The sequence below is a fragment of the Cyanistes caeruleus genome, chromosome 6, assembly GCF_971803275.1.
Source record: "Cyanistes caeruleus chromosome 6, bCyaCae1.hap1.1, whole genome shotgun sequence".
NCBI lineage: Eukaryota > Metazoa > Chordata > Aves > Passeriformes > Paridae > Cyanistes > Cyanistes caeruleus.
In genome coordinates, this window is record NC_141706.1 from 25,646,101 (window position 1) to 25,659,456 (window position 13,356).

The 13,356-nt window shown below is 40.9% G+C and overlaps 1 protein-coding gene across 4 annotated transcripts in view; it reads left to right on the plus strand.

Moving 5' to 3' along the window:
• LDLRAD3 (low density lipoprotein receptor class A domain containing 3) overlaps positions 1-13,149 on the plus strand; it is a 102,794-nt gene extending 89,645 nt beyond the window's left edge. For 2 of the 4 annotated variants that reach the window (XM_086894063.1, XM_023927953.2), the window contains exons 5-6: positions 9,818-10,163; positions 11,753-13,149. In XM_086894063.1, the coding sequence (XP_086750189.1) occupies positions 9,818-10,163; positions 11,753-12,017 (611 nt within the window). In that variant the 3' untranslated portion in view covers positions 12,018-13,149. The remainder of the gene's footprint in view (positions 1-9,817; positions 10,164-11,752) is intronic. The other 2 variants (XM_086894060.1, XM_086894062.1) reach the window with 1 other exon arrangement.
• Positions 13,150-13,356: the final 207 nt, after the last annotated feature.

The window sequence follows — 13,356 nt, forward strand, 5'->3', positions numbered from 1 at the left end:
GTGCTGCATTCTCCTTGCCATTTTGCAAGTGGCAGCTCACACCAGAGCTACATGTGTAGGTAGTAAGTTACTGTGGTGCTTTGCCTTTGGGGGTAAGTGGTTCAAATTCAACATAGATTGTAGATACTTAAAATTTATAGGAATTTTCATATTCTTCAGAAAAACCTTGAGAAACTCTCCTGAGGACACACAGGAATGATTGTCCCTATGATAAAACCATCAGAGAGTGGTCAGTGTAACTGGAAATCTAAAGGCATGGAGGCACATGGTGCTACTACTGTTTATTCACTGACATAGGTGACAGCTCTAATCACTTAGACATATGAAATAAAGTTGTGATTTCTCACATTAGTCATTTGGGACACTTCCCTGCAGTGCTTGAAAGCCCTGCACTTGCATTGTTAGAGCAGGCATGGTTTTGATTCTCATTAATTTCAAACTTCTGTATTGAAAAATATTAAAAGCTTCCCTGCAATGTTCTCTTCAGCCTAAACAATCCCTTCTTGGTAGTCTGTGTGGGCATCTGATAATTCATGTTGTTCTCCATCAAACTCTGATTCCCCCTTTTTTTTTTTTTTTTTTTTTTTTTTAAAAAATATGATGTCCTGAGCTGGATAAATACTTGAGCACACACCTTGCTAGAGCTGGATTCTGCTGGGGTTGTGTTTTTCACTGCTGGTGAACATGCTGTTCCCTGCTGACACCTGTCTACATGTGATCCTGACCATTTGTGCTATTTTTAAATAATTTTTAATTTTGATCTCATCTAGCAGGGTTGATTTTGCCTAACAGCAAGCTGAATAAGCATTCTCTGTCATTCAGGTAATTACTGAATAGTTTCAGGTTCAGAGCAGAGCCTTTTGGACCCTCCTGAAAAGCGTTCAATTTTCTAATGAGTCACTGGCAGCCACAGCCTTTGAATGTTTCCCTCCCACTCCCTATTTTCAGTGTCATCTTTTCTGATCAAGTGAGATTTTTATCAGAGGATGAAAAGCACATGTTTATCTTCTTCCTGGTGTTAATGCCTTCCAGATGCTTTTTAGTGTCCCATTTGTGTACACTAGCTTTCAAATGCAGCTTTTTTCTTTTTCTTCTCTTTGCCTCATTTGCTTCTCTGTTCTTTCTTCCTTTCTCTTTCTCTGGTATTTGAGAGTCTGGGTCTTGTGATCAGGAAGGCCAAAAAGGGCTGTGCAATAGCTACTTTCACATCTAATTGCTGACTTCTCTGCTATTGTATTTTGCTCTTCTTTTTTTCTGTTGTATGTATGTACATATAATATTGAAGGAAATATTTAGAATTTGATTTGCAGCCAGGTACAGTGTTTGTTACGACCTTCTTGAAGGTGAAACCTGAACACTGTGAAGCTACCGAGGCCACTGTTTGACAAGAGTTTCTTGAGTCTACAAAGCTTGTGACTGAAAGGAAGCTTTAGTTTGTATGTCAAACAATTGCAATGCAAAGTCAGGATAACTTTTAAGGGGGCAAAACATCTCATAATGTAACCTGACACAGGTACATTGTTGGAACCAAGCACTGAGCTTCATCTTGGACTGAGTGTCTACCCACATCACTCAGCTCTTGTAGTCTTGCTTTCCTCTCCTGTCTCCCTTTGATTCCTAGAGCTAGAGGGTAGCAGCAGACTCTTGCTGGAGTGGATTTGCTGCTGGTTTCTTCTGTGGCAGTCACTGAAGGGGCATTGAGCAGGTATGAATGAATGGGTGATGTGAAAGGTGACCCTAAGAAGGGGATTAGGTGACCTGGAAGATATTGTCTGTCTCTGGATTTGTTTCATTTTTTACTCCCTGCTAAACTTTTTTTACAACCTGCTCATCTTGAACAAGTGAAGCTATGCATACTGTGCATCTGGCAACATCACTTCTTCACAATTCTAGTAAAAAAATAGGATTGACAATATTAATATGTAAAACAGGACATGGATGTTGTACTAACACTTTCAAAAATCAGTCATTAAAATACAGTTCTTGAAAGATTAGACTAAATTTATAAACTGATTATAAACTTACTCTACAATAGATTTAAATCACATTTAAGCAGTATTTCTTGCCATGTATACCTGACTGCAGGCTCCATAAATCCTGCACTGTATTTCTTCAAACCTTATTATCCTTCTTATGCTCCAGCTGTTCATAGCACTAATCAGCACCCAGGAAAAAGTTAATGTGCACATTCTAGCTGATCACTGTGTCTCTTCTTGCCAACCTCCAGAATAAGCACTATAAAAATGCAATTCAGCTGTCCTGCACAGCATCCCACATTCAGCTTTCTCCAGACGTTCTGTTGAAATAACACACATTTTCTTCAGGCATGTAGATCACTCAAGATAAATTGGTAAGTTTTGCAATGGGTGTAATTTAGTTTCAGAGTTGATGGATTATAAAAACATAAGTATTTCAGCCACAAATTTTCATTTCAGTTTACTTTTTGTTTTTGTTTATTGGGTTTTTCTGCCTCCTAGATATTCACATGATTCCAAGGAATATTAGTGGAGTATGTCATGGGAACTTGGATTCTAAGTAGTTAGGGAATAGGAAAGGCAAAGTCACCCATGGCCTTTGCCAAACCTGTTTTCCTTCATACTTTTGACTTGGAACTGTACTGAAGACCTTTCAAAATTGATCAAGGTAGGGCATGCCTTTGCACTGGTAGGGAGCTGATACAGTGTCCAGGCTCTTACCTGGCTCAGAGCTCCAATTAACCTTTGCAGAAGACAGAACAGTTCACTTGCTCATAAATTTGCCAGTGTTGCCAAGGTTATTTGGTAGAAAATAGTATGTTGTAGTTAAAGAAGTGAAGATGAAGCTGATATTACAGAATCAAAGAATCACTAGGGGAAGGGACTTCCTGAGTGACTCCAGAGAGGCAGATACCATGATTTCTTGGACAGCCTGTTCCAGTGCTCTGCCACTGTCAGTGTAAAGGAATTCTTTCTCATGATGAAGTGGAGCTTCTTGTATTTTGGTGGATGTCCATTACTCCTTAAATATTGGAGACTCAGTACACTTGGGTCTTGCTGGTTGATTTTCACAGTTCTGTTAACTTCTCCATTAAAACATTATATTGTTTTAACTTTCAAGATTATCCTATACTACTTATTAATGGTATGCAAGAGATTACACAGCAACCAAAGACCCCAAACCTGGACTTTCTGTGCAGTTGGGGAACAGTGTGACTGGAAAAAGGTTAGACTTGAATATCTCTTGGGAGATTGGAGGAAAGAATAGGCTATGTTTTAGGATCAGTGGTTATTACCTCCAATTGAGGTACCTTCCTTGAGCTGGCACTAGAGCCTGGGAGGTGTGTAGTTGTCCTGTGTCTTGGCAAGAGCACCAGAGCATGCTTATGCTATGAAGAGAATACTGTTTTTCTTTCTTTGAAGCAGATTCTTGATTTATTTGATAAGCTTGGTCTACCAAAGAGCCTTCTGGTGCGTGCAGTTAGAGATTTTCCTTCTGTAGAACAGCTTCAATTTAGTGCTTGGGAGGGGCCAATAGTAGCACAAGCCCCTAAAGCTTTCAGTGCCCCAGACTCTTCCTGAGTGGCATCTTGGTGTCATAAAATGTTAAAAGTACTCTACAGTAACTAATTTTGGGGTAGTCTTCTTGATGGTGACCCTCCATTTACAAAGGAGAAAGAGGAGACTAACAGGACAAAGTTATTCCTTTTTATATTCTACCCCTGCTTTCAGGCATGTTTTTTGTACTGGCTATGATTTCATCAAAGTACACCACTATCCTATCACAAGTCCAGGAGCTGCTGCATAGATCAATGCTGGAGTAATCCTGAATTACATTTGAGTAACACTTTAATTTCCTCCTTGGGCTCCATCCAGCTGCCAAGTCTGGACCTTTTGTTTCTGTGCTTTATGGCAGGTTTTGGCTTTGCAGGTTTTTACATTGCTGCCAAGTTAATTTTAGAACTTTGGTTGCTATGACTACTGCTAAGTATTTCTTAGTTATCTACTTATTTGCTCAGTTTGCTGCTTTTCTTTGTGTGTGTGTGTGTGTGAAGTGCAGAGTAATTATCCTTCCCTGCAGAAGATATAAAAGGATGGCATGTGAGAGGTGAGGCTCTTGATCTTCAGGCTGACTCAGCTGCTCTTTTAGAACAGCTGCAAAGACTTAAAAGCACATCTCTTGTAGCGCGTGGTCAGGATGAGGATTTAAGTCTGGGGAGGAAGGCACTGGTAATGCACTCATTCTGGTGCCTTGAATGAGATGTGTTGGCACTGCTTCTAATTCTGCTGACTGCTGCTGTCCTTAGGTTTATCTGTGTCTTGCTGGCTACTTGTGTAACTATGTATAGTTCCAAGTGTTACACTTAGATTTACATTCTTGGGAATAATTACCATTGTTTTGCTCAGAGCCTCTAAAGTGCATTATACAGAGAAATTGTTTCATTGCTCAGAGCTCAAGTTGTTACCCTGATACCAACAGTGATGTAAATATATATATATATATATATATATATATATATGGCTAACAAGTTCTTCATATCAAGAGGTCCTACTGCGTTTATGCAGGCAAGGTCATGACTGTCTTTCCAGTCATCTGAAAGAATAAGTGAAGACAGAGCATGCAGTGGTATTTAAGACTCCTGATTGATATTTGAAACACTTAGACTTTTCAGGAAAATGTAGTTCTTGTCAGTATGAAAGAGCTTTGGAGAATGTCCTGAGAAGGTGAGAACATCACTATCTAGTTTTCAGGTGGAGATAGCCAGGCAGAGGCGGAGAAAATTACCTGATGGGCAACATCAAGAGTTGGGAATAGATTCACCCTTTGCTCCAGTTTCTTAAATCAAGGGCTGTTTTGTTTGCTGTGGTTCTGGTTTGTGGGCATTAGGGACACTTGTGATTAGCAGGGAGTTAAACACAAGATAACCCTGGTGCCATCTGAAGCCAGGACATCTCTGCAGATGCTTATTGTCTATCTTTGTGAAGCCATCACTGTTACAGGCATACCTGGAAGAAACTTCATCCTGGTGCCTTCCCAGAAGTCTTACCCATTTACCAAGTACCTGTTAAGCAAAGATGTAATCATATTGTATTCCTCTGGCCAATTCCCATAGATAAGGGCTGTTTAGTATGTGTAACACCTCCATTAGCGAATCTCTCTTCTGTGCCTGAAACAGAAAAAGCCATAGCAGGGCAAAAACATGCTTTGAATGCAGCTGAAAACAAGTCCTTGTCTGTGGTGTCTATGGGAACTGTGAAGCTGTTCAGGAGGGAAACAATGGTAACCTAGCACGAGACTTCATGAGGTCAAGGTGCTGTGTTGTCTGAGAGAGATTGTTTGTAACACTGAAAAGGGCAGTAGGGAAAGAAGATAACTCAGTTAGAAAAACATCGCTAGAATAAAGAATATTCTGAGAGTTAGTTCAGTGCACAAAATCTACGTAAGATTTGTTTTAGTGGCACATAAAATCATCAAGGATGAAAAATTTAATAAGAGTTTTGGGAGACTTAGCTGGATGCCCTAAGAACTCCAAACAGAGAAAGTAAATAATGTGCAGAGGCTGTGCCTGTCTGCATTTGGTTTCTGTCGTCTTTAACCTTCCAAGCTGCAGCTCTGCACTTTAACCAGTTGGAATTTAAATGTGTTGTTACAGTAGCATCTTTGTTGGAGATGGACCGTGACTCGTGCTCATTAAGGCTACAGATGTCTGCTCAGATTATGTATTTCAAAAGCTTTTTCTCCAATGAACTGTGAAAAGCCAGGCTTGAGCAGAGGATTGTGAAAGATAAAATAATAGCCTCTCATCCCTGTGTCTGGCAGACTTAATGCAATTACTCTCAGATCTTTTTTTAAACTTTGAGACAGCAAATTTGTTCACAGTCAATAAAATAGACCTCTGAGCACAACCCGCTATGTTTCCTTTATCAGTATTTTCCTAAATTATTCACAAGGCTTTTTACACTCCAAAAATCTCTAATCTGTGAATTCAGCATTTCCCAGACACTAGGGTTTAATAGGCATAAGTGGCATTGATAAACTGTTTATATGTGGCATGATGGAAAATGGATCTTCTTAAGGGGAAGAAAAGCACAAAATAATAAATTCTCCATGAATTTAAATTAAATTTGCTTGCCCACTCACTCTTTTTCATGAATTTGCACTTAGGAGAGCAGACAGAACTTTTTAAACCTACCTGGATAATGCCTGCTTCTCCTGGGAGAGGATAACTGAATTAACAAGAAATTCAGTTCAATGACTTCTGTGATGTGTAAACATTTGCCGAAAGTTATTAGAGCAGAGCTAAAGAGTCATGGATTTTGTTTCCTTAAGTAGTCGTGCATGCCCAACTGAGAGTTTTCAGGTGTTCTCTATATCTCACTTTCTCCTTGTTACATCAAGTGCAAAATGAATAGAGCTTCATCAGGCAGTCTCAGCTCAGTACCCCTCATTCCCTTCCAAAACTCTGAATATTCACCAGGCTCTACAAAAAAAACAGAATGTTATCAAGGAGCTTTAAAAAGTTACTTATTTCAACATGATCAGGTATATAGAAAGACAAAGCAAAAACTTGATGTCGAAGTCTCCTGTATGCAAAACTGCTTCATAGTCCTGCTAGTTTAGTTTGAGCTATGCCATAGAGCAGTTTTCTTGCTAATGTGTTACTTTGGAAGACCATTAAGGGCAGTTGACCTCTCTAAGACTGTAAGCTAAGCAGTGTGGATAGGCTCAGGTAATGTCACTTTCATCTTTTGCAGGTTTTGGATTTACTTTGGATTTTTTTTTCTTGCTAGAAAAGAGATACTAGGTACAGGTTGGTCTTTTGTGGAATAAATTATATGACAGCCGAAGTGAAATGCCACTGGACTTCACTTGTGAGCATGGTTTGCTAAGACACTGTAAGTTTTTGTCTTCTTGGCCCAGAAAACCCACCAATAAGGCAAGAATAATGTTGTTATTGTGGTGAAAGAAGACTTAGTTTCAATGATAGCTGAAGCTTCCTAGTTAGAACTCCATCTCAGGTACGGTCTGTTCCTGGACAGGTATAAAGGCTGTGCATGTTTAGGGAGCTGGATTCCATGTATGGGGAGGGTGTCCCTATGCAAATCCTCAACACTGCTTGGGCTGCAAGAAAGAGCACTTGACAAATGAACCAGCTTCTTTCCTTTTCACAGGATATATCTGTACTCCTTTGTGCCACTTCATGTTAGAGGCACATGGGCTAGAATTAGCTGAACTGATGGAGGTGCTAATTCCAATCCCAAATGCAACATTGCTGTGTTGGCTGGTTCAAAGGTTGCACCAGACAGCACTGTTCAAAACAGTACCCTGATGGCTCTTCTTCTGGTTCAGAGACCTCTACACATGTCTAGGCATGCTCTTAGATTGCTCAGAGAGACAGTGAACTGGATGGGAATACAAGAAACAGATCTAAACACCCGAAAAGGAATAGAGTTACTGGTAAATAAATGATGTTTCATTAGCCACAGTAATCCCAAATCTCTAAAACAGCCTGTTAACTGCAAAGATATCCAAAATCTCTGCAAAATTTGTCTTTGGTTGTTGTATGAAAAGGAATGTAAAACCAGATAAGAGATGTTTTGTTTCACACTGTTCTAAAGCTGGTCATCAGATCCCATCTGCCTCTGGACAAAGCAGTTTTTCTTCAGCAGCCTAGTTGACTTGTTTGGATTTATGGAACCAGTTCTTGTAGGACTTGGGAGATGATATCCTAAACAGGTGGGTAACTTTAAAAGTTGGGGGAAAAAAGTTGATGGATAATCACTTCTCATTTATCTTCCCTTTTAGTAAGATGGAGATTATACACAGAAGAGACTGTGCTACTGCAGAATGACCCCATGGTAACTAATCAGTCTCATCAGGTCTACAAAAGCATCCTATTTTCAGCCTTATGCCAGTGCACTGTAACCAGTGAGCCAAGTTGAATGAGAGTCTTGTGGTATTTTACTGGGGTGTCATAAAAGATTTCCCTTCCTTGCACTTGCTGCAGATAGTAGTATTCATCCATGGGTCAGTCCTTGCAAATAAACTTTTTGAAGTTTGCATAAAAATTATCTGCTTGTCATTATATTCCCTGTGCTGGCCCTTGTCTGTGATATGTGACATGAATTCATTTCTCAGCTGTTGAATTTAGGGAGTGTATTAAAGGAGCCAGAGTAATATGTGATGAGCTGTAATTAAAATTACTAATGCATGTCAATTCCTTTCCTTCCTTCTGCTTTCATTTATATTCCTCATGCAGACTTGGTTCACTTTGCTGAGTGAGCCAGAGACCAAATGTTGAGTGGAAACAGTGATTTCTGCTTTCTTTAGCACAGTTGCACAGGGAAATGAAGTTAGCAAAGATCCTCCCTGAGGTATTACCCTAAGGCATTACGCTAAGTATCAGGAAAAGTCTGGCTTGCAGCTGGCCTGCTAAGCTCTGGTCTGTGGCTGTAGTGGCATCATCAGTGGAACAGCTCTATCTGACTGGTAGTTTTCATAGCTGGTAGCAGGACCAATAATCACAGAATAGTTTGGGTTGGAATGAACCATAAAAACCATCTTGTTCCAACCCCCTTCTGTGAGCAGGGACACTTTCCACTAGAGCAGGTTGCTCAGGGCCCCATCCAGCTTGGCCTTTAACACTTCCAGGAATGGGGCACCCACAGCTTCTCTGAGCAACCTGTTCCAGTGCCACACCACCCTCACAGTGAAGAAATCATGTTTTCTTTGTTCTGATACAGTCTTTTTTTTCCCATCTCATCTCTTTTTATGAAAGTATCTATGTTTTAAAATGGAGATGTTTAACGGATTAGCCATTTTATGTTGTATTATCTTACCAAATGCAGAAACTATATACAGTGCTGCTGGAAATCATGGTTTGGTGTTTAACCATGGAAGTGAACTACCAAAATCAAATATTGAGAGAGATACCTAAAGCATCTTGATGAAAACAATGGGTGCTTGAATAAAGGTCTTCCATTATGCTGGGCACAGTCATTTCATTATCTATTGTTAGAAAAATATGTTAGTGGCTCTGTTGCACTTCTGAATGACTGAAAAGTTTTTTTGCTTGTTAAGGAAAATAAAGGAAAATCATATGCTAAGACTTACTGTGCCAGCCCTTTGCAGTAGGAAATTTAGAATTTGGATGGATCATGCTCCTGTAATTGTGTGGATTTGGGGCTCTGTTTGTTTGGTTTGGTTTGGTTTTTACTCAGCTTCATATTTTTCTTGAGGTAGATGAATATCAGAATAGCCTGTTTGAGGCTATAAGGAACTACAGGTTGCACAGAAAGAGAAATTCCTGCCCAAAAATATATTGCTCAATGGCTGCATGACCTTGTGAACATGAGGCTTAAATGGTGTCAGGGAAATATAAAGTTAAAAAAAAAAAGAACAGGGAAAAAAAAGAGTAAGTATTGCACCTTCTACATCTCTGATTCTGGTGAGCTTTGCAGGTGCAGCCAAAGTATTGTGGTTATGGCTTGGAACTGGGTGTCTCACCTCTGGAAACAAAAGCTGTGACTGTTAGGTAGGGGTGGGAGAGATACTCCCATGATAATGCTCATGCTTCCTACTACAGTGTGTATTCTTCCTCAGCTTGTCTCTCCCTAGTAGTTTATGCGCTGGCACTACTGCGGGTGAGGATGGACTGAGAGATACTCTGCCAATCTCCAATTTACATGCATGTGCTTTTAATAAGCTCATTTTTCACAGTCTGAAGGAAAAAGAAAAACTTTCTTTTGTCACGCAGCATGTTAGCAGAAAACACAGCATAGGCCAAAAGCAGTTTTGTACTGAAACCAATCTCAGGCTCCCTTTTCCTTTTGTCTTGCAGAGGCAGGGAGCGGCCAAGATTACGTGACCTCCGAAAATCAGCTGCTTTACTACCCGAGTATCACCTACGCCATCATCGGCAGCTCTGTCATTTTCGTCCTCGTGGTGGCCTTCCTGGCCCTGGTGCTGCACCACCAGCGCAAGCGCAACAATCTGATGACACTGCCGGTGCATCGCCTGCAGCACCCCGTGCTGCTGTCCCGCCTGGTGGTCCTCGACCACCCGCACCACTGCAGCGTCACCTACAACGTCAACAACGGCATCCAGTACATGGCCAGCCAGCCCTACCACAGGCCAGTGGACCTGGACTCCCCACCCTCCTATTCAGAGGCCGTGCTCGACCAAAGGTACGTACGGGAGCTGATTCTGCACTCAGCAAAGCATCCCTCTGCTGATTGCAGCTCTGCTCATCTGTGCTGCTGCTCCCCACTTACTGCTGCTTTTGACAGGACCCCAGTGCTGCGCTTCTCTCACTTGCACAGGGTCAATTTTCAGTAAATCTGAGCTCCTTCCATATATGAAAAATTCATGGTCCTCAGGTCCCTTTACTGGTACAAACTCAAGTCATGTTCTCCTAGCACATGTTGGTAGTAAGATTTTGAGAACGGCAGGAGAATGTATCACTTGTCTAGTAGTGATAGACTGTGCCAGTCTGGAATCAAAATGTGAAAATTGAATTTGGAGTTTCACCAAAAAAACCCAGCTAAGTTGTAGGTCATAGCACTGAAAAAATACAGCCCTCTTCATTTATGATAAGTGTACAAAGGTGAGAGAGTTCTTCAATTCTTGTATAAAGAAGTTGTGTCATTCTTCTGCTCTGCACTGCTTTACCTTTTACCAAGAGAAGAAAGAACAGAACTCCGGAATGGAAAGAACTCTTAATTTAAATAGCTGAAAGTGCTTTGAAATTTGGTGTGGGTGTGGCTTGTTTATGATTCTTTTGTAGCTATGTAATTATGACACTGGTTTTATTTGTAGATAATTAACCTTTGTTTTCACCTCTGTCTGTAAAGTGTTTCCAAACAAAACTTGTAAGCAGACATCCCCTCTATATAAAAAGGTTATGGTACAAACTTCAGCAATTCAGATTGTTCACTATCACCCTGTTGGTATTTTTAGTACAAATTGTGGCATTTAAGAATAATAGTAAATTCCTATCCCCTACTGCAGGTCCCTTGTCTTAATGTTGCCTTTCATAATAATGATAACTTTTCATTATTAAGGACAACTAAATGAGCAGGTGTCCAGATTGTAATCACTTCTCACCTGAGCTGATAAAACCATCAGCAGTTTGCTCCCAGGGCCTGTTATCAATCTGCTCAACACTTCAGTCCCTTTACTTGCTTGCTATCAGAACCACAGAACAGTTTCCCTGAATGCAGTTCTCATCTTGCCTGTGCCTACTTAACAGTTGCTCTGCATGTGATCTCATGACAGCCAAAGTGATTTGTCAGTGTGGAGAATTCAGTTTGTTACTTATTTGTAGACTGTAAGCCATTAACTTCTGTCACTTAGTGGAGGTTTCCTTGGAGCTTTCTTCTGTTCAGTCATCATCTATAGGTGCAAATCCACCACTTAATGTTACTTCTTTTAGTGTTTTCTCTGGTGTAAATGTTAAACAGAAAAGCTTTCTACCTCTTGCACAGCTGTCTTTGAGCCAGCTTTGTTGGAAGTCTATAGCCATCTAACCCAGTGTGTAGATTCTTAAATAGGTTGCAATTATTGTGTTGCCCCTTGGCCAGAAACCTTGCTTCCCAGTGGTGGTGTGGATATTTTGAAATTACCTGAATAATGTGAGCAGGTCTGAGATCTCTTGATATGTGTCATAATTGAAAAGCTAAAAAATACTGTTTGTTTTTTTCATCATTGGAATACTATGTACTATCCTCTGTCCCACTGTTTTCAGTAACTTCTTACTCTGTTGTGTGTTTTACAGCAGACCACCTTGGTTTGACCTTCCTCCACCACCTTATTGTTCCGAATCTGAATCCCCTAATCAGCCAGACCTTCCTCCTTACCGCTCTCGGTCAGGAAGCTTGGCCAGCACAGACACCCCCCTGGCAGAAAGTCCTGTGGGCACATCTGACAGCTGGACAAGAGATGTCCATGGCAGCATGGATGGGCTGAACAGAACTCTTCTGGAGAGGACAGTAGATCAGAGTGATCCTCTGGTCAGCCACATTGCTGAGAGAGAAGTGTAACTGCTCCAGTTGGCACAGCCAGATGGCATTTACTGTGTCTGTGTGGGTTATTCTGCTGTGGCTAATAGGTTTCAGGGGCACATGTGCCTGAATGATGACTTTGCTTTGAATTCACACTGAGTTAATATATGAAGTCAACATTTTCGGCTCATCAAAGGCAGAGCAAGGAGAGCTAAACCTAGAGTCACATCAGCTCTTCACAGTATTTCTGTGAGCAAGTTCTGGTTCAGACAAGTAAGAGAAACATCGGTGCTTTGTCAAAAGACCTGATGTGATGTATTTATTGGACTGCTTACTGTATATGAATGTATATATATGTGTGTGTATAATAGTTACAGAAGTTGCACGCGAAAACTCTGCCAGAAGGACTCTTGTTTTCAGACTGCCTTCCATCCTGTACACGTGGGAGCTGCTTCTTCTTACTGTCTGGTGCCAGCTGGTGGTCACTGAAGTACATGAGAGGCAGTCATTCTGCTTGGAGGTCTGGTCCCCAATGCCAGCCACCTGGCAGAGCCCAAACTGCAGAAGATCTCCCACTTGACCCATCTCTGCATGGCCTGTGAAGGAGGTTTAAGTTTGTGAGGATGTAATAACTCTAACCAAGCAAGGTTTTTGGTTCCCAGATGCCAGTATCTAGGCCAAATTTGCATGGGTTGTCTCAGAAGCACCACAAAGGTTGGCTTGTCAGTCAAAGTTGAGGCTGAGTACAGAGGCACTGAAGCTTCTCAGAACAACAGAGCAACAACAGAGTTTCTTTTCCTGTGTGGCATAACATTACTCCATGTGTTCCCTCTTAAAAAAACCCCACAACTGAATAACAAAACAAACCCCCAAATCATTCCAGCAAAATCTTCAACACCAAAACTGGTGTGAGGCAAATACCCAGCACAGAAAGCTTTAATGTCAATGAGTAGTTTGTTATGTTTATAAAATACCTGAGCACAGATCATGCAGTGAAAGGTGTTGGGCTTGGCATCCCATCTACAGCATGTATGTGTACATGCATGGATACACATGTGTAATCCTGTGTGTAGATATGTACATAGTTATCACTTGGGTTTAGTTCTGCTACACCACAAGAACTCTATAAACTGTCACTGTTTTGTTTTTTATAAACTCATTGCTTTTCACAGAGTTTGCAGTACTCACATTCATTTGGTTGAAATTCTAACTTCTGCAGAAAACCAGAATTATTTAGGTCTGTTCTGTTCTAAGTCTTGTAATGGTCTCCTGTCAAATGGGTTTCAGTGCACCTTGTTGAATCACCATGTGAGATCACCTCCAAGGTAAAGGTATTTAGGCAAGAGGGAAGAAGCTGTGAATTTAAATGCCACTGCAG